This window comes from Dermacentor andersoni, chromosome 5, assembly GCF_023375885.2.
Source record: "Dermacentor andersoni chromosome 5, qqDerAnde1_hic_scaffold, whole genome shotgun sequence".
Lineage (NCBI taxonomy): Eukaryota > Metazoa > Arthropoda > Arachnida > Ixodida > Ixodidae > Dermacentor > Dermacentor andersoni.
In genome coordinates, this window is record NC_092818.1 from 180,346,713 (window position 1) to 180,366,930 (window position 20,218).

The 20,218-nt window shown below is 44.2% G+C and overlaps 2 protein-coding genes across 4 annotated transcripts in view; one reads left to right on the forward strand and one right to left on the reverse strand.

The window, feature by feature from the left end:
* The window catches only part of LOC126531685 (juvenile hormone acid O-methyltransferase-like), a 224,335-nt gene extending 205,915 nt beyond the window's left edge, over nucleotides 1-18,420 (forward strand). For 2 of the 3 annotated variants that reach the window (XM_072288469.1, XM_072288470.1), the window contains one exon: nucleotides 18,229-18,420. In XM_072288469.1, the coding sequence (XP_072144570.1) occupies nucleotides 18,229-18,276 (48 nt within the window). In that variant the 3' untranslated portion in view covers nucleotides 18,277-18,420. The remainder of the gene's footprint in view (nucleotides 1-18,228) is intronic. The other variant, XR_008612757.1, reaches the window with a different exon arrangement.
* LOC126531690 (acetylcholinesterase-like) lies at nucleotides 8,339-14,736 on the reverse strand. The gene is made up of 2 exons (XM_050179357.3): nucleotides 13,435-14,736; nucleotides 8,339-9,059 (listed from the first exon to the last, which is right to left on the reverse strand). Exons 1-2 carry the CDS (start codon nucleotides 14,658-14,660, stop codon nucleotides 8,921-8,923), a joined length of 1,365 nt encoding a protein of 454 aa, XP_050035314.3. The 5' UTR covers nucleotides 14,661-14,736; the 3' UTR covers nucleotides 8,339-8,920.
* Nucleotides 18,421-20,218: the final 1,798 nt, after the last annotated feature.

A 20,218-nucleotide genomic window follows, 5' to 3' on the forward strand; every position in this document is an offset into this window, starting at 1 on the left:
CGGAGGTATGAGCCATTGCATTTTTGCTTGCTTCGGGTAGTATGGGCCACTGGTGATGATGATAATTTTTGTTCGCGGACGGACATGAAAGATGCCGATCACCAACAGACTAACAACTTCACTGTAAGAATGACGGCCGTTCCCTTGGGCACGTGCAGTCTGAATATCGGGGCCAATCCCGAAGCTTGTGCAGTCTAACAGTGTGGGCCGTTCCCGATGGTATGTGCGTTATCGTTTGAGCTACTGCACTCCTCTCCGATGCTCGAGCGTCAGCCGGCTTTCTAAGTATACAGCCGGCGCAGACTGAGGCAGTATGATGACGACGGCATGGCGTGCCGAAAGTCATGAAGCAAAAAATAGTGCAGCCCAAACATTTAAGCAGTCCGACGCTTCTCCTACTTCTCTCACGCGAAGGGTGGCGCGACATAGTGTCGTGTGCAGTGACTCCGCTTCATTCTCAACCCCAACTCGCTGAGAAAGACATTGTCATTTGATCGCATTCACCTGTAGTTTCGAGACCCTTCCAACCTAAATGCATTGCCGCTGGGGTATCAGTTCGATCTCCAACGTGGTATATCTGCCCCCACCCCTCCCCCCACACACACACTATTGAAAGCCGGCTGTAAACTAGGGACTGCCTACTGCCAAATCCAAGAAAACAACAGCTGAGGCCAAGTTTTCTTTAATGAAAGCGCCCACGTAAGCATGCGTTTGTTTTATTGCGTGTCTCCCACTTTCGCAGCAAAGTTTCCCTTTCCAGCCTCGCCACGACGTACTGTAGCAGATAACGCTCGGCGGTCTCACTCGGCAGTTAAGGATTAGAAGCCAGACAGACAGACAAACAAAGAACATTTTTTAGAAGGTCCTGAGAAGCTTTGCCCTAGAGCATAGCTGCGGGCCGCTCCCACGTGGGGACTGGTAGGTCGAGCCTAACTGCCGCATTGTGTTCTCTCTGCACAGCCCAAGTTTGCCGTGAAAGTTCTGAGCTCTGGATGGCAGAGCTCCATTCCTTTTCCGTGGTGCGATTGGGTCCTTGCAACGATGAGCATCGCCAGAGCATGTGTTCGAGATTGCTAACAGCCCCACAGTCGGGGCAAGTAGAGTTAAAAGCCTCTGGAGTGATCGTATGGAAAAGGGCCAGGAAAAGGACAAGGAGCGAGAGAATAAATTTTAATAAAATACCAGCCCCAATCCCGAGATCTTTAAAGGTTAAGGTTCTCCGCTGTGCGAGCCGCCTGCGTCACGCGCCCTGCTCGTTTGCATTGTAGAGGAAGTTGTCGCTGGATGGTCCACAGTGTGTTTCACCTTGGGCCGCTTGCATCATTCAATTTTTCTTGAGGCCATCTAACCAAACCATCTTTGAAAACACAAACTTAGCGTTGCTTCCAATCATTTGGTGATCTGTAATTAGTGTTGCCATATTAGTTATTTTGTCGTTAGATGTAGCGACTTTCTTGATTGTTTACCGGTAAAGTTTTCTAGTTCTCAACCGGCCACTTATTTAGCGATTCGAACGAACCATTTGCGAAATTTTGGTGACTTCGAGGTTCGGAAAGTTACTTCTAAAATGGGGAGGTATATGGGGCGCATTCTGAAAAGCTTTGCCGTGAGTAATCAACTTTTTGTCGAGCCTCCCCACCCTCTCACCTCTCCATCCCCATACGTTATTATCTATTTAAAAATTCAGATGCAGCACACAAGCAGCAGCACGCTCAAATCAGCAGAGGCTGACAAGCAGCCCACTGTCTTTAGATCGCACTGATTTTTTCAGTGGCATTGCTGTTGCGGATTTGGCCTGCTACAGGTGCTACACTGAATAAACTGGCTCAAAGCGAGTGCTCCGTTAGTATGTGGCCTCTTCCACTGCTTCAAAAAATGTGGCAGAATTAGCATGTAATTCCTTTATTTCATGTATTCTTTTTTAAAAACCTGCCTCACGTCATCCGTCAGCACCTTTAGAAGTGTTTTTCCAAACAGAATATATTTTTGTAAAACATGGCGGAGTATTCCTAAAATCGGAGAACGAGCCCAAATTCGTAAACGTTATAAAATATTCCGGACACTTGGCAAGTATGCTAAGTGCATTCGACTGGTGAACGTTGGCAACCATGGAATCTGAACAAATTGCCGCTGTTTCTCGTTGCTTTCGGACCAATGAACAGTTACCTGCGGCTTTCAGGTAGATAAAGGTCGGAAGCGTAGTATTTGACCTATACAGACTTCGGTTGATTGCCATCGCCATGTTAACAACATGCTGCGAAGAATTCACTTCTTCTATCACAAACGCCGAGTGCCAGAAATATAGGGAGATAATGTAGATTAAGTGCCTTTTCATGCTAGGAAAACTAGGTTATTTGTGTTCTGTTGAGTTGTGCTGTATTTCTAACCTTACAATCTGAAAGTAAGCGCATAATTTCAGCTGTCATCGTGCGCTATGTACTTATATTAGTATGGTAAAGCCGAGCATACTATGCTGGTAAATTCACAATTTATCCGTCACCCACACTGACATGAGATAAACACGTAACGTCTGAGTAAATTGTTTACGTCACCTTAGCTTACATTATACGTTTCAAAAACACTTAGGTTACTTAAAGTCCACTTAACGTTGTTAGCGAAATTTCTGGCGGCATTTTTCTCTCACTTCTAAGACACGCTTCAAATACTTTCGGCAACATTGTCTGTAATAGTTTAATTCACCTCGTGGAATTGATAATCAAATCTGTCCACACCATGTGTGTACATATATATATATATCACGAGAAGCCAGCAAACAAACACACCAAGAACAACATAGGAGAAATTCCTTGTACTTACTACTTGAATTAAAGAAATGATAATTTGATCGAATTCAAAGTGTATGAAAAAAACAAGTTGCCGCAGGTCGGGAACGATCCCACGTCTTCGCATTACGCGTGCGATGCTCTACCAATTGAGCTACCGCGGCACCGTTTTCCCATCCACTCTCTTGTGTATTTATGTTTTCACTACAAGAACTAACCTTGGAAGTGTTATCATTGCTAAAATTCAATCAATAAGTACAAGCAAGTTCCCCTATGTTGTCCTTGGTGTCTTTGTTTGTTGGCTTCTCATGATATGATTAAAAAGACTGACAAACGATATTTAAGGACCTAGTTTTTTTATGGCGCAACGCAAAGCTCACCCTTGCCTTCACCCAAAAAGATCACATACTCGTGATGCCTGCGGCAGAAAGGATGTTACACATCCGCCGCCAAGGTTTGTGAGTGGTGCCACTGGCTAACACTCCCAAAGTTATATCTAGTAGTGAAAACCTAAATACCCAAGAAAGTGGATGGGAAAGCGGCGCCGCGGTAGCTCGGTTGGTTAGAGCATCGAGCGCGTAATGCGAAGACGTTGGATCGTTCCCCACCTGCCGCAAGTTGTTTTTTCATCCACTTTCAATTCCATTAATTTATAATTTCTTTAATTCAATTGGTAAGTACACTTTCCCCTATGTTGTCCTTGATGTCCTTGTTTGTTGGCTTCTCATGACATGATTAACCAAAAATCGGTCCCTCGGTTATATATATATATATATATAAATATATATATATATATATATATATATATATATATATATATATATATATAATAGAAGGCACCAAGGACGGCATAGAGGAACTTACTTGTGCTTATTAATCGAATTGACCTAACGCTAAATTACTGGAAATGAAAGTGGATGAAAGAACAACTGACCACAGGTGAGGAACGATCCCACGTCTTCGCATTACGCGCGCGATGCTCTTCCCAATTAAGCTACCGCGGCCCCCTTTTCCCATCCACTTTCTGGGGTATGTATGTTTATCTTCTACTTCACCTGGGAGTGTTCGGCAGCGCCACCCCTCACAGCCTTGACGGCGGATGTGGGACATCCTTTCTGCCGCAGGCGTCAAGTGTATGCGATCTTTTTAGGTGAAGGCAACTGGTTAATAAGTCTACACTTGCTACCTGAAGGCATCAATGTTACCGTATTAGAGGCCTCGATATGTAATGGACGGTCATTAATTACCAGTGTAAAGCTTCCAGCCCGTAACCAAAATTTGCAATTGGGCTTTTAAGTAACGCTCTCGCACACCTCATGTCTTCTGCTTTGAAAAGCGGTGACTCGAAGGTCAATCAAGTTGATCAGTTCGGCCTTTCCCTTTGGTTCTTCCACTTTCCGCACTTAAGCACATCTCATTTTGAGTGTTCTTGGAACATTGAACTGTTCATTTTGCTTTTTCCAAGTATGACTGCTTTCGTCGAGCAGCTTTTGCAAAGAGCATAGCTTAATGTGTTAGGAAGCATAGTCCTTTGGGAAACAACAAGCGCAAAAGTAGTAACGTAAGCACCGTACTAAAATTTCGCCAGGCGCCCGAGACCCGCTCACATCACACTCCACGACTTTCAAGGGCCACAGACCAACGTGCTTACCTGACAAGATTTGCTGTACTTCATGAGCAGCAACTGCATACTGAGAAATTACAGTGATTAAAAGTTGCGCTCAATCTACCCCCTTCCTGTATTGTTTGTGCTTAGCTGTTGGGTATTAGTTTTCATTTTCGTTAGCAACTGTCGTCAAAAATGTCGGAAATCGGGCTGAATGGTCTCAGTTTCTTACCTTTCTCAGTAGCCGATCACCTCTCGCAAGTTAAGGAGACACGGGCCGCCCAAGTGCAGCAGCTTCAGGAACCTACTCCCTGTTCCCCTTGCGCCACCTGGCGCAGCTAGTAGAAAATGTTTGGTTGTCATTGATTTCAAGCGGCGCTTTCGAATGTGCCATGGTTTCTAGCGAGTGTGCTGGACTATCAGTTTAGATGACCGATGGCATCGTGGTGGTATGTCTTTTTTCTCATCAGCTGAATGGTGTATAATGAACTTACATAATATAGATACGCTTGTCACACCCCGTCCTGCCTTGTACAGACGGAAGCCACGCGAATCCCGGAAAGCTTCACGTCATCCTGTAATTTTGCTTCTTACTGAATTGTTGCTGATATAGCGCGGAATTGCTGGATACTCAATGAGAGAATTGCTCATTCCCATCTGTTGAACTGCGAGCTACGCACACACCTTGGGTTAAAGAGCGCCAAAATTAGTGCAGCAGATCCAACTAGTTTGAATCTATATAAAGCGAGGCTTTGTATGAGTGCATAAAGAGTCGAAACACACACACACACGCACGCACGCACGCACGCACGCACGCACGCACACACACACACACACACACACACGCACACGCGCACGCACGCACGCACGCTCTCAAATTATACCGAGCCTTTTGTTAAGCGGAGTTGCTGACTATAGCAAGAACGGCAGGTGCCTTGAGCAGCATGCGCGTACGTACGTAGCGCAATTCTATTGACTTCTATCCGAAAGACGCGCTTACTTTCTCAAAACAAACTGATGACGCGGTGGACCACTTGCATGCGTATTCTACTGGAAAAGGTGCGTTTGACCCACCCATTTAGAACGTTGCCTACACCTTACTCCTACCGTGCTGCTAATTCTCTACATACATAAGAAAAATACTTTCTTTAGCTCACCGAGGACACGGGAGAAACAATCTATGTATATCGTAAGATGCATGAAAACACATGGAAAAACGAGGGTTTAGTAAATATCTGTGACGCTCACATTTTAAGGATTGAAACGATGTTTTCCCCGAATTTCACGTTCGTGTCTGGTGCTGTTGTCTTAGAAGTCTTAGGCAAACTGGGCAGAACTACCCGGTACTTACTGTCCATTAATAATATGTGTTACAGCAGCCATGTCTGGCCGCTGTAACCGCTCCGACGGAGCCCTGCATTCTGCGTCATTGCGCATGTCCCGTCGCAGCCATCTGGCTGACTAAACATATGGCCTAGTGCGTGCATCGTCGTGCACGCGACGGCACCTCTAATGGGGAGTAGGTTGCGCCATGCCATGAGTGTATAAAATGAGTATATAAAATTTAAAGAATCTCAGTGCCCTTCCACTCTGTGAAGAAGGATGACCAGTGAAGCTGTGTATATGGGCCCCTTAATGGTGAACTGCACCTCCGCCGCGGGTCGGGCCAGCATTGCACTATCTCCGGGATCGGCCCGCGTATGGGGAGTTTTTTTTCTTACAACGACACGAAAATTTCCTTCGACGGTAGGGGTATAGAGCTTCGCTGTAAACGCATTAATGTCCAATTGAATGCCTCTGAACGGTCCTCCGAGTTATCTTTACGCGTTCAAGCGAGCGCGTTGAGACACTTGGCGCGTTTTCATTTGGCCTAACTGAGGAGCAGTGAAAACGCTGACGAGAACTCGCGCGAACAAGGAACCCGCAGAAAAAAACATTTCCCCGAAGCGTCTATAATACTTTCGCATTTCTACACATAAGCTTAAGTGTCTCTGCCGAATTTTTTTCTGATATGTGGGTAAAGCAATGACATTTAATAATTTCAACGACGCTGTACATCATAATAAGGATGTTGCTTTTGACAGCAGAAGCATTCGAGTTCGTTTACTGCTAGGTGTTATGGCGAAACGCACTTTTATAACAAATTTTTGAAGGGCAGGAAGTTGGGCTAGTTCATAAGGATTCATGTTAGAAGAAAGTGGAGTGGGCAGGTGTGGTCACGCGAAGTGGAATATGGACAGCACAATGTATACCCGCCGTGATGGCTTAGTGGCTTTGGTGTGGCGTTGCTAAACACGAGGTCGCGGGCTCATATCCCAACCACAGAGAACGCATTTCGGTGGGGGCGAAATGCAAGAACGCCGGCGTACTTAGATTTAAGTGTACGTTAAAGAATCCCAGGTGGCGAAATTAATTCGGAGTCCCACACTACGGCGTACCACATAATCAGATCGCGGTTTTGGCACGTAAAACCCCGTAATTGAATTAAAAAACACACAAACTCTCTTGATAGTCGGCGTCTGTGTTATCCGTATTTTTCTTTTTTCCGTGCCTGCACGCATATCTTTTTCAATGGAAGCTTGTATTGGCTCACAAGTTTCGGTGGCATTGCTGTCACGCAAGAAAATCCAGTTGCGGCCAAAGCACACCAGCTAAGCGAAACTGCGGTTTAATGAGTTGACATCTGCGCCGGCACTTGAGCGTGAGGGATTAGCAAGGATGCAAGCTGCATAGGCGCGGGCTCACTCCACGTGCGCAACCAATAAGAGCAGTTTCGATTCCACAGGGGAGGGAAAAGGCAGGAAAGGGTGTCACGCGCGCGGCGCCGGCTTCGTTTCTGTTCATGTCATTCTCGGAAAACATATGAGACGGCCCACGCGTTGTGCGTTCCCCCGAGAAACTGGCAGCCTTCGACGAGTGGCGCCAAGAACTCGCCCGTGAATGGGGTTGGCCGTCGGCGCACCGATCCAGCCGTTAGAGCCGCCCGAGTCCAGGCAATCCGACACCAACGAGAAGATCCCGAGCTGAGGGAGCGGGAGGCGCAAGCAATCCGGCGCCGTCGCCTGTGGGTTACTTAACCGTGACGAAGTTCAGGTGCACGCAGGACAAGCTTCGCTTACCCCCAGTTTACTGTAGGAGAACGGTTGGTCATTTTTTTCTACCAAAATTTTCATTTGGTTCAGCTATGACGTTATTTGCATTGAGTTCTTGAACACTCTCTGTGCACTTGAATCCTTGTCATTGCGCTTAACAAATTTGATCAACCCTAATCTTTTGGTATCGCTTGTTCCGACTTAAAGCAAGATTGTCATGACTGGCTTGCGCACTAATTTCAGTACTACACTCAAGTTATTGCACCTCGAATACTTCTGGAAGTAAGTTGGTTTCTTCCATATACCGTTGTTCGTACTCTGATATAGCTACTTCATGGTGAAAATTTATTTATTTATTTATTTATTTATTTATTTATTTATTTATATATTTATTTATTTATTTATTTATTTATTAAAGTGCCTTGCAGGCCCGAAGGCATTCCAGAAAGGAGTGCTATACAGGAACAACAATGATATGCATGTACAGCAACAAAGTTTTAACACAACGTGTCGTTTACGCCTGTTTTGAAACTTGCAAAGTCCGGAATAGCGACGACAGAAACAGGTGGTTGTTCCAATCCAGGGTTGTTCTCGGAATAAAGGGATTCAGGCTCAACTTTGTTCGACCAAGACGGTACACCAACTTTACGTTGGGGATCCCAACGGGATGTTCTGCACGATGGACGTGTTGTAAACTTTGCATTTAGGGCGGGGTTGAAATTATAGATATTATGGGGAAAAAACGCACAATCGTGCGCATTTATGACCGGATGAGAGTTCAGGTAGACTAAGGGTAAGTTTCGTAGGCGTAACACTGGCGTAACCAGAATAATTAGACAATATAAAACGAGAAAAACTTTTTCAACACTTTCAAAGAGTTTTATTAAAGTAGCTTTATAAGGATCCCAGGTTGCCGTAACATACTCTAGTTTAGAGCGAACAAGTGTTTTGTAGAGGGTTAGCTTATGTTCACTCACTACGGCTTTAAAGATTCGGTGTAACTATCCCAGTGCGCGATTGGCATTGTTCGTACTGAACTCTTTAAGTGAGTTATTAGCTAGTTGATTGTATCATCACGGGAAGCGATCTGCGTTTGCGTCGAGACCAGCCTTGGAGCCTGCGTGAACGCCGAATCAACCTGCTGAAGCCTTTCTGGTGTCAGACAACGCAGAATTCAAAGCGCTATAGAAACCTCTAACTGGTAAGTGCACCTACTGAAATTACAAATCGTCCGTGTGGGCGTAAAGCTACTCACTCGACAGTCACGCCCCTTCGAGAAGTAATTTTAAATGCAACAAAAGCAGTAAGTCTGTAACTTCTCTCTTTAAATGTTATTCGCAGCTAGTACCCCGAGAGCTGTTACGTTTATTTTTACGATTCTTCTGGTTCATTAATGGGCGTTTGGCGTCTAAGCTAAGTAAAAAAAACACAGTCAGCCGTTAGAAGTTTCGCCACAGCGCGCACGCGTCTCCTTCCATGTAGTCCACCAGGCTGTAGTTCCCTGGTTGTAGCCACATAAACTTCGGCTCTTCGGCTGAGTAAGCGGGCCACTCGAGCCCATCAGGTGCGGCAGGTTTCCTGCACAGTAGTTAAACCACTGGGTGAGAAAACTCAGCTATTTGTGTATCAACTACTATCAACCACTGAGCCGAGAGAAACTGGTTATTACATGGGCACTACAAGTCAAGGTTTACATGGTTGATCTAATAAACCTAATGCAGAAGATTATAACTAAAAAGCTGGAACCCAACCCCACGTTTTCAATAAATATTGTCAACCGTTAACTGGCCCGCATAAAAAGCAAATAACAGACGCAGGCAAGGCTTACGTCAATCATTCTTCGCAGTTAGTGACAAATACCAACTGGGTACATATGACGGCAATAGCATTTCACTGATGCCACGCTAATTTCTTTTGTTGCGTCACCATCAGCCTATAGCACCGAGTTCCGCCTTCAGCATTGGTAACATCCGACTAATTATTTCCTTACTGGTCTATGCTTTTGCTCAGCCGAAAACTATTCTGCATGGGGAATCGTGTGCGTCAGGCGATAAATTAAATCCCACGCCGAATTCTGAAACAATGCTATGTCTCAGCATAGGGATCAAATCGCGACGTCTATGCCCTAACCGAACGAACTTGTACTTGCTTTGTGGAGAAGACAGCGCAAGATACATGACGTGGCGGAAACCTAACATCAGCAACTTCGCAACACAGTACCGAAAGCGACTTTGTTAACTCCTGCCTAACCTTTGGATTAACGCAACTTGTCACTGAACCTACACGTCAAGGTTGTAATTCTTCTAACATACTCGACCTCATTTTTGCTTCTGATCCTGACAAAGTTTATGCAATGACGTATTTGCCTGGTCTTAGTGATCATTCTATAATCCATGCATCGTACTCCTGTCAGCTTACACAACCTACAAAGATAACCAAAGTGATCAAACTGTATGACAAAGGGAATTACTCGGCAATTAACTTGGAACTCGCACATTTTGCTGCTTCATTCCACACCAGTTTTTTTATGCGTTCTGTCGAAACTAACTGGCTGCTTTTTAAAAACAAGATGCTCGATGTGTTCGCGAGATACGTACCCGTTATCACCCTAACCGAAAAACAGTCATCCCCATAGTTTAATATCACACTAAAGCGTCTTAACAATAAAAAGAAAAGGCTTTTTCGCTCTGCTAAACGATTCAACAACGCAGGCGCATGGAATAAGTATTACCTTGCAGAAAAAGAATTCGAAGCTCTAGCAAATAAAGAAAAACGCACTTTTTTTTCGCAAACGCTGCCGTCTATGTTAAGAAATAACCCCCAAAAATTCTGGAAAGTTATTAACCCTAATAACTCCCAGCCATTAGCTCTGTTTGACGATCAAAACCATCGTATTCCCGATTGCGAAATTGCTGAACAACTTAACCGTACTTTTTCTTCCGTCTTCACAACTGAACCTGTTAACATATTACCTCGCTTCCCTCTTTCGGATCATGCAGTCATGCCTGATATTACCTTTTGTCCTTACGGCATTGAGAAACTAATTGATTCATTAAAACTTACATCATTGTCTGGCGTCGATGAAATAAATGTTAAAATGCTGAAAAACACCAAAACAAATGTGAGCGCGATGTTATGTGCTATTTTTCAGCAATCATTGTCATCAGGAGTGGTGCCGGAAGACTGGAGAGTAGGCAAGATTGTTCCAGTCCCCAAAAAAGGTCCCCCATCGTTGTGCTCTAGTTATCGCCCCATTTCACTCACCAGTGTTTGTTGCAAACTAATGGAGCATGTTATTTACTCTCAGATGGTAAACTTTTTGTATCCAATAACTTCTTTCACCCAGCCCAACATGGCTTCCGTAAAGGTCTTTCATGTGACACCCAACTAGCTTTATTTTTTCATGATCTAAGCTCTAACCTCGACTTGAATGTACCTGTAGATGCTATTTTCTTAGACTTTGAAAAGGCATTTGACAAAGTTCCACACCAGCGGCTACTCCTAAAACTTTCCCGTCTCAAGATTAATCCATTTGTACTAGACTGGATACGTAGCTTCCTCACTAACCGACAACAGTTTGTATTTGCTAACACACAGTCATCTAAAAGATCTTCTGTCCTTTCGGGCGTACCACAAGGCACAGTTCTCGGACCACTACTCTTTCTAATTTACATTAATGATCTTCCTACTGAGATCTCTTCTAACATTCGATTGTTCGCAGATGATTGTGTAGTTTATCGACGCATAACTAACACTTCAGACATGCATTTGCTTCAAGATGATCTAAAACGCATTGAATTATGGTGCAACGAATGGTTGATGTCTTTAAATACTAAAAAAACCTCGCTAGTTTCTTTCCATCGCAGACAGCATCACCAATCAGGGAAATACACCATATACGGCGCCGAAATCTCATCCGTAGACTCGTATAAATACCTCGGCATAACATTTTCAACTACCCTAAATTGGTCACATCATGTCATTAACTTAGCCAATGCCGCGAATCGAACCCTCGGTTTTCTCCGCCGGAATCTAAGACTTGCTCCCCCATCAGTAAAATTGTTAGCTTATGTTACATATGTCCGCCCTAAGTTAGAATATGCATGCTCTGTCTGGGATCCTCATCAACATAACCTATCTAATACACTGGAATCAATTCAAAACCGTGCAGCCCGGTTTATCTACTCTGAATATTCTTATCATGCAAGCGTGTCTGAACTAAAATCCCGTGCCGGTCTTACTAATCTAGAATCGCGACGTCTTATTTCTAGACTGTGTCTTTTTCACAAATTCTATCATTCACCACTCCACATTTCAGCTATGTTACCAGCTCATCGTCAGTCCAGCCGCATTAACCACAGCAAAGCCGTGTATCCTCCCCCGGCGCAGACTACCTCTCATCTACGATCATTTTTTTGTGAAAACCGCCAGGGACTGGAATGGTCTGTCTGCCGACATCACGCACCACTCCGACACTCATCACTTCAAGGCTGCTCTCGAATCACTGTTTTGTTAAAGCCCATCCCTCATGTAATACCCCATCTCTGGGGCCTTTGAGGTATAATAAATAAATAAATAAATAAATAAATAAATAAATAAATAAATAAATATTAAACGCATACGATTGCAATAGTAATGTATTAATATTTAAAATGGAGGTAATGGTGAACAAGTTTATAAGCGTTTTGTCACGAACTAATTATTTCCGACAAAATAGGTTTCCCGCAAAATGGATGTATATCCGACAAGACGTGCAGAATTGAAACATATATGATCTAGCTCCACAAGTGGCGGAAATCTTTTACGTACCACTTTGAACGTCAGTCTGTGTCTGTTAATCTGCAAGCCAAGCTAAACTGGGATGTCGGTTGCGGTTTCGGTTGCATGCATCAAATGCTTCTTCACATAAATAATTATAATAGATGACGCAATCTTTGTAAAGTACTAAGCAGGTATCGCATAAAAACTTTGTCAACGCTTTTACTAAAACAGCCATGCTAATTACATCTTCCACTTTATCGAGAAAAGTTAAACCCACCAACGAACACTCTGGTAAAAGAAATGTCTGTCAAGAAACTTGCAAATAACGACCCACGTAGTTAGCTCAATGACGAATTCATGTACAGCTATGAGCAAAGTTAGGGTGCGCACGCGAGCGCATGGCCACGCTCCGTGAAGCGCCAGTGCATCCAGCGTGGCCGCGCGTCGAAGCAAGTCCACGCACTTGCAGTGGTGCGCGGTGTTCGGCCTCGTGTCGTTTGCTACAGCTTTCTGACTCGCCAAGCCTGCGTTCCGTTGAAAGTAATTCCGCTTTCAGTAACGTGTCGCCAGCCTAATGTTTGTGTACAGCTTGAATAAGGCAGGCGGTTTCACGAGCTTGAGCCTCACGAAAATGCATAGGCGAGAATAAATCTTCTGTCACTGAAACACACTTTGATCCTATCGGTACCTCCGGCTGTTCACGAAAGGAACCAAATACGTTCCCCTCATGAGAGAACAGTTTTCTTGAGTTCATTTGACTCTGGATGAGGCATCTGCTCGCCGGTTATATTTGACTAGCCAACGAAAGGCTGGCTTCGCAGCTACTACTCGGATCGTGCAGCACTACTACGAACGAAATTTGATTCCGCGCACGTACCTTTGGTGCGCCTAACAGTGTAGCAGACGACACAGAGCCACGCTTGCAGGCTTTACTGCACCAGCGCAGGTTCGATTCGATGTATGGTCGAGCTAGTTGCAGTAAAGCACCGGGGAGCGCGGCCGCTTGCTCGAGTGTTCACCCTTCGTCGACCTTTTGTCTATTTATCGTCACCCTTGGTTCATCTATCGTTGCACATCTCCAGTGCACCTAAATCGGGCCATTCCCTTGAGTATCGGCTGCCTATATCGACGTAAATCAGAATGTTACACCCACCACCGCAACGCCGTGACTCAAATTGCAATGTTCGCTTACCCATCTCGGGCAAATGACACCAAAACCTCCATGGCATATGCGCTGACTTGCTGGTCCTCATCAGTATAGTTAACACTGTTCAGAAAGGGGATTCCAAAAAAGTATGGTATTTCTTCCATATGCGCAACGTAAACCCATTCCGGATCAGTCGACTTTTGAGACCGATGGCCAAACACCATGCCGTACACGGCACCTCCGTGGTCCGAGTGGTCTTCACTAAAAAGCTTCGTTGGGCAGTAAAAATTGTGCTTGGCGATGAAATCGGCCGTTGTTTGCCTCAGGACCTCCTTGTTTGAAGAATTGCTGTTCTCCAAGTAGGATAATCCTAAAGGAATTATTTTTTTCTTGAGCCATCTCTGAAAGGTGCTATTCAAGGCAGTAAGGAAAGCGGAATATTCGTAGTCACTCAAGTCATCTTGAAGTAGTTGTTTATCGGACTGCATAAGGAAGAAAAATCCTCCTTCGTTTGCTAAAACTGAAACCGCTACATCCACATCTCTATAGAGGCCTTTATCCGACGCAATTGATGGCAGGTACGGGATAAACTCGGTGTTGAATGTGGGGAAAAATGCTAACATACATGGAGCGGTGGCATTTTCTGTAGCATCGACAATTTCCTGCGCCGGCTTGCTTCGGAGACATTGCAAAACCTTTTCTGGGTGTGTTGTCAGATCTTGGAAGACATTCGCGCATCCTAGTATTGCAGCAACGGCGTTCCCTCTACTTATGCTTTCGAAAACCGAGTCGACATTGGAGTTACTGGTTTCCGTCCCACTCATTGAAAACATGCGATGGAAAAGGCCCGCACTAAATGGTGACATGAGATGAAGGTGAATGTCCATGGCTCCAGAACTCTCTCCAACGGCAGTGACGAGATCTGAATCTCCTCCGAACGCTCTAATGTTTCGCTGAACCCATTGCATAACCATACGTTGGTCCCAAAGCGCCACATTTCCTGGCGCTCCTTCGGTGTTTGCATCGAGAAAACCAAACATGCCTGATCTGAAATTGCAAGAGACGACGACGACATCTTTTAGTGCCGCTAATGCGGCCCCATCATATCTTCTCTCGTAAGCAGAGCCAATATTGAAGGTCCCGCCGAAAAACCACACCAAGACAGGAACATTTATCTCCTTTGTCGCTTCTGGCGTCCACACATTCAAGTATAGGCAGTCTTCTGAGAGAGGCGTTGGTATGTAAAAAATCTGGGGGACACGCGGCTGCATGCATGAGTATTTCACGCTGGTCGCATTGTAGATCCCTTGCCATGGGGCCACTGACTTCGGTTTGCGGAAACGTAGATCTCCGGTAGGTGGCACAGCGTATGGAATTCCGAGGAATACTTCAATATCTTTTCCTAGGACTGTTTTTGAGATGCCACGCACCTTTCCTTCTGTAGTCGAGACAACCACGCCCCCCAGCGGCAACACCCACGAAACTAAAACAGCTGCAAAGAACGGACCCTTCCATGTGCCTGAATTTCTCTTGCCTGGACGTGGGCTGCATGAAAAAAAATTATCCAGATTAATTAACTGCAGAGCAGCGTCAGAAAAATTGTTTTCTGAAATGTACAGAGGCTGCCCTCTCTACCACCTCACTCAATAAAGTGCCACACAGGCATTGTGCATCTTTCCTTCTGGCTGGCGGTTATTTGAATTGGTTTTGCACTGCTGAATTCTTTCTTATATTACTGTATTTACCTAATAGCAAGGAGGACTTCCCAATATATATTCATAATCACTGCTATGCTCCGCTTTTACATGATGTCATCGTTCTCGATTAGTTCTGTTCCGTGCCTTCCCTATTGTTTGCTAATCCTAAACTCCACTTCACAGCTTAGTGACAACCCTTGGTAATATCTTCGCATAGATATTATAGGTATTCTTACCTGCCGAATATGAAATCAATAGCCAGTAAATGCTACTTAATCTGCATATTATTCTGTTCCAATCCACGAAATTAGGGTTTATGCACTTTGTGTGAAAGCAAACGTCGTCTCTTTTAATCGTTATATATTTAAATATGCATTGTTTAAACATTCTTCTTTTAAAGACAACATGGCTCTCATTGTATGAAATGCCATAAAATTAGAGGACCAACATCATCTTGCAATATAAACAAGAATACGACATGAACCACATCTTTTCGGAATAGTTCTAAAAGTGACACCATTATTATAGTGCAGAATTTCTCCTCTAGCTAAAACGAGCAACCCCACACTATTTCATTATTATTTTAATGCACAAAGCTTGGCATAAGTCCTATTCGTTTTTAGTCTTTATCAAGCCAGACACCATTATGCACTTGTATGAAGAGCTTCATGTGAAAGGTCTCAACGTCGTGGTTTTCTTACAACGTATATCCGAATGTTCGCTTTCACCACCCCCATGTGCTAGCTTTCAAATGGGTCATAAAGGTGTTCTTGATGGCCCAAAGTTTATACTTGCCAGCCCAGAGGTTCTGCTCCGTGCCACAAGAAACATCCACTCAAGGTCCGATTCTAGAGTGTAGACGTGGGGAGGGACACATTAAATGGTAACGTTAAGGATAATCACACCCAGTATATAGTAAATCCGTATTAAAATTGGAAGGGTTGTGTGCGTACCCCATGTGGGCGTGCCACAAGGGGACACGCTTACTTAAATTCAGTCCTCCCACGATTACTCAAGCCCCAGAAAGTTCTGACGATAGGCGCAAATGCCCCACAGTAACCACGTATAATTAAGGTTTCTTTCATTCGTCTGCGCAAAGCCGAATATTTATTTCTGAACGTTCATTCTAATTAGGTGCTTTGCCTGATTTCAATAAGGTCTTAATTTGGTTCTCTTTGCGTATCCTTCGGTACTATCCTAAAATTTTATTCTGACAACTTACGTTCTTTTTTTCTCCTCATCCCAAGATAAAAGCCCTCGCTAATACGAGGCAGTCGAAGTATACTAGATTCTCGTTGTGCGGAAGGTCCATGACTGTCTTTCTTTCCCTCTATCAGCTCTCGTCATCTGTCATTCTTATCCTACGTACAGGCAATATTTTACTTAGATACAGCATCCTTAATATACGCCCATCATGGCGATTGTACTTGTGGACGTCACAGTATGAGCTTTGATTGCTGCATTCTCCCTACAACGCTCATGTCCGACATCTCTTCTGCAGCTGATAAAAGTTGCTTTCCAACCGTTGACCTGCACACCTACACATGTCCAAAAAGTTTTGCGCTATAAACAGAATCGCCTATGTGCCGGCGGATATGATTCATGAATGCAGTAAAATAGTTCCCGCAAATTCATACCGGGAGTGAAAGAGAGAGAGAAGACGCGAGTCTAAATCAATTACAGTACTTTGCAGGCTGCAGCGTGCCGAACTATAGACGCATGGTAACTTAATTTGACCCCCTTGGTGGTCAAATTGACCCGGAGTCCTCCATAACTGCGGCTGTCGACAGACACTGGGTTGCTCAGGGAAGGGAAACGCCATCAATCAGTCATATCGAAGTACTTCATATCCCGCTCACCCTACGGATGGAATAACTATGTCTTTACATAGTTGTCACCTACCTGCCTTACTTGATCTTGCTACACCCCTCGCAGTGGCTTAGAGGCTATGGCGTTGTGATGCTGAGCACAATGTCGAGGGTTCAATTCCCTGCCGCGGCGGCCACAATGCCACGGGGGCGAAATGCAAAAACACTGGCGTACTGTGCATTGCGCGCCCGTTCCACAAGCGCAGCTGGACAAAATTATACAGGAACAGCCAACTATGGCGTACCTCATAATCTGATCGTCGTTTCGGCACCCGAAATACCAGTACAATTTTTTTTCTCTATCAACGAGGATATCTTTTATGCAGCTGCCAGAGTATCTGACTAGAAAAAACAATTTTGGCGAAGACAATTAAGGCTGCTTACGAGGGGAAATGCGAAAGCATTGTAGTCTCTTTGGTGAAATGTTTTCGCTTAGGTATTTATCCGCATGTCGTTGTGCACGTTGTAAACTTGCACGACGTTCCTTTTCAGGCATGATAGCGCTAGTACACCTCATTTTATAGGCTCATGATTTGGCGTCGAGAATGTTGTTGTTTCCTGTCACGTATGTGGCTCCTACACAACATGCAGGATTGGCCAAGAAATGTATACGCGGAGCGCAGTGGTGCCACTTCGTATTGAAGAATTATTAGCGCGTTAGTGTTGCGTGACCATTTAGACTTGGCGAAGACATGATGCCGGGTTGTGTACGACACTGAAAAATTTGGCTTCAATCCGAGAATTTCTGGACGTGTTTATGTTTGCACCGTCCGCCATTTTTGGTACCATGTTTTGGTCACGCCGCCACCGTATTTTAGCGAAATGGGGCATGTAATGCTTTAGCATTTAAAACAAACCATTCGTGCGCGAGCCTCGCCTCGTTGAAAAGCATTTGCAAACGCAGTAGCATTTTCTGTGGTGAATTCAGCTCCTTACGCGTGTGCAATTTTCATTTCTCTTTTGGAAAAATAAGAAGTGAACTGAATTGAACATACTGCGTTCGATAGCGGCAGATAAGTGCTATCAGAAATTGTTCGAAAAGCTTTGTTAAGTCGCTTGCCTTGCATAACATAAAAAATACAGTGCTAGTACTACAACTGTTTTAAGCACACTTGTCGCTATTGATTGTATCAAGAAGCACGGTAACTTTTCACTTACCCTATAGAGCAGTGCATGGCTGAGAAGCGTATGGTGCAGCCGTGAACATGTGACGCTTTAAATGTCTAAATGTGCTTGAAACCGGACCACTTTCCTCTTTTTCCTCTGACCTCTAGATCCACACTGCCCAACAACTAAAGGCATCCGCACTCAGACAAGCGTAGAACATGTGCCCGTACGACTTTTCCAGGGTCGCTACAACAGCTGCCGCAGCATGATCAAGCTTCAGAGGGCTTACAAAATGGAATAAGGCTTGTTGTCAATTGCTGTTTTTAGCTTGTATTTTGATTAAAATGGCTTGCTTTCTTTTTTCGTTCTCTGGCTTTCGTGGTCGGAGGCGGCGGGTTTTTGGTTCGACTTTCACCGCAGATGCGAAAGGCAAGTGTCCTCATGCGAGTTCCGTGTCGCGTTGGTCTCCGAACGACAGCAGTGAATATGTCATATCACAAAAAAAAAAAACATTACATGCGAGTCTCACAAACTAATGAGTTATAGATATGTCATTTGCAATGGTGAATAAATATATGTCATTTGCAATGTAAGATAAAGTTTCAATGAGCATACAGGGCTGTTGCGGAGGTTCTGAAAAAGGGCAATGGGCAAGAATTCTGAAGGTACGCCTCGGCTTCGTTATAGACATGCCTTTGTAACATCGTATCTTTAGGGTAACGCAGTTGCCAGTGTAAGCGCAGAGCCTAGCCTTCCGGAGTGTGCTGTCGCGCAACAGCTTACAGTCGTGTGAAGGTTACATGGTGTTGTGGCGCACTCGGGTATGACAGTCCTCCCCCTCTTCAGCCTCCCTCTCCACCTGTGGGGGCGAGTAGAAGGCTCCTGCATCACCACACGTGTACTGCATAAGAGGAAGCTTTAGCTCTGGTTATCCTATCTAAATACATGTAAAAGTAGAATTCGTTTTTCTCGGCAACCACTGCACGAAATTTGGCGTAATTTGTTGCATTTAAAAGAACTTAAAATCTAGTGGCTGTCAATTTATTATTTTGGTCGTCAATTTTTCATTAAAAGTTGGCAAATATTCACAATTTTCAGAAAACGAAATTATCACGTTTACAGCTCTGTAACTCATCAATGAAAAGTGACATTACAATTCTGTGAACCACATCTAGTAGTACATCCAAAGCGGACAAAATTCATATGTTACACATGAATCTCAACAGCTTTAGTAATATGAAAATGCAGCTTTTGCAGAACCTTTGTGCATAACGTATACAAGTTCACGTAAGATATAAAATGACATATCAAATTTGTCCGCTTTCAATGATCTGATGTGTGCCGTCTACAGAACCGCGATATCTTTTTTTGATGCAAAGCTATCAATTTGTAAACTTCGTGCTTTTTCTTTTTTCAAACTTCCGAATTTTTGAAAATTCCTGTAACAAAATTCAGGCTCTAAATCGAAATTCCGCTTCCTGCAATGACTAGAATTTAACCTTCGCTTTCAAATGCAACAAATTTCATTAAGATAGGTCCAGGGGTTCTCTCAGAAAAGCGTTTTTGCGTTTTACATGTATTTGAATAGGTCGCGTCGGAGTTAGGCCCGAGCTAAAGCTGTACTCTCTAGGGTATTACGCAACGAAACAACAAACGCCATCTAAATGTTCCCATTGCAACAAATACAGGCTGTGTCAGTGAACACCTTCAATTTTTTTTTTAAGTTGCTTGTGGCAGAAAGCCCAATTCCAGTCCATAAGGCCGTCTATTCGACGTCTACAGCGCTCGTCTTCGTCGTTCCTTCTGCCCCTTGGTCGATGTTTGCGCTGTAAGTCACGTTTGCAATGGAATACCAACTAACCCGTACTCAAACCATGCTACCGGAAGATACAAACAATGCTTTAAAGGAAATGGAAATCAGTAATCGGCTAATTAAGGAAAATTCATTTATTAGGTCTCTAACAAAGAACCTTGTGGCACATATTGCAATTTACAAATTCTAGCGGGTGAAGCTGCAAGGCATATCCACTTGAAAGGAATTGTGTGGATGACACCATTTATGAGATATGCGCCGTCCAACTTGAGGTAAAAACGCCCTTTCGTTCCACATACATTCTTAACAAAACGTCGTGTTATGCATTGAAGCACAAAAGTAAC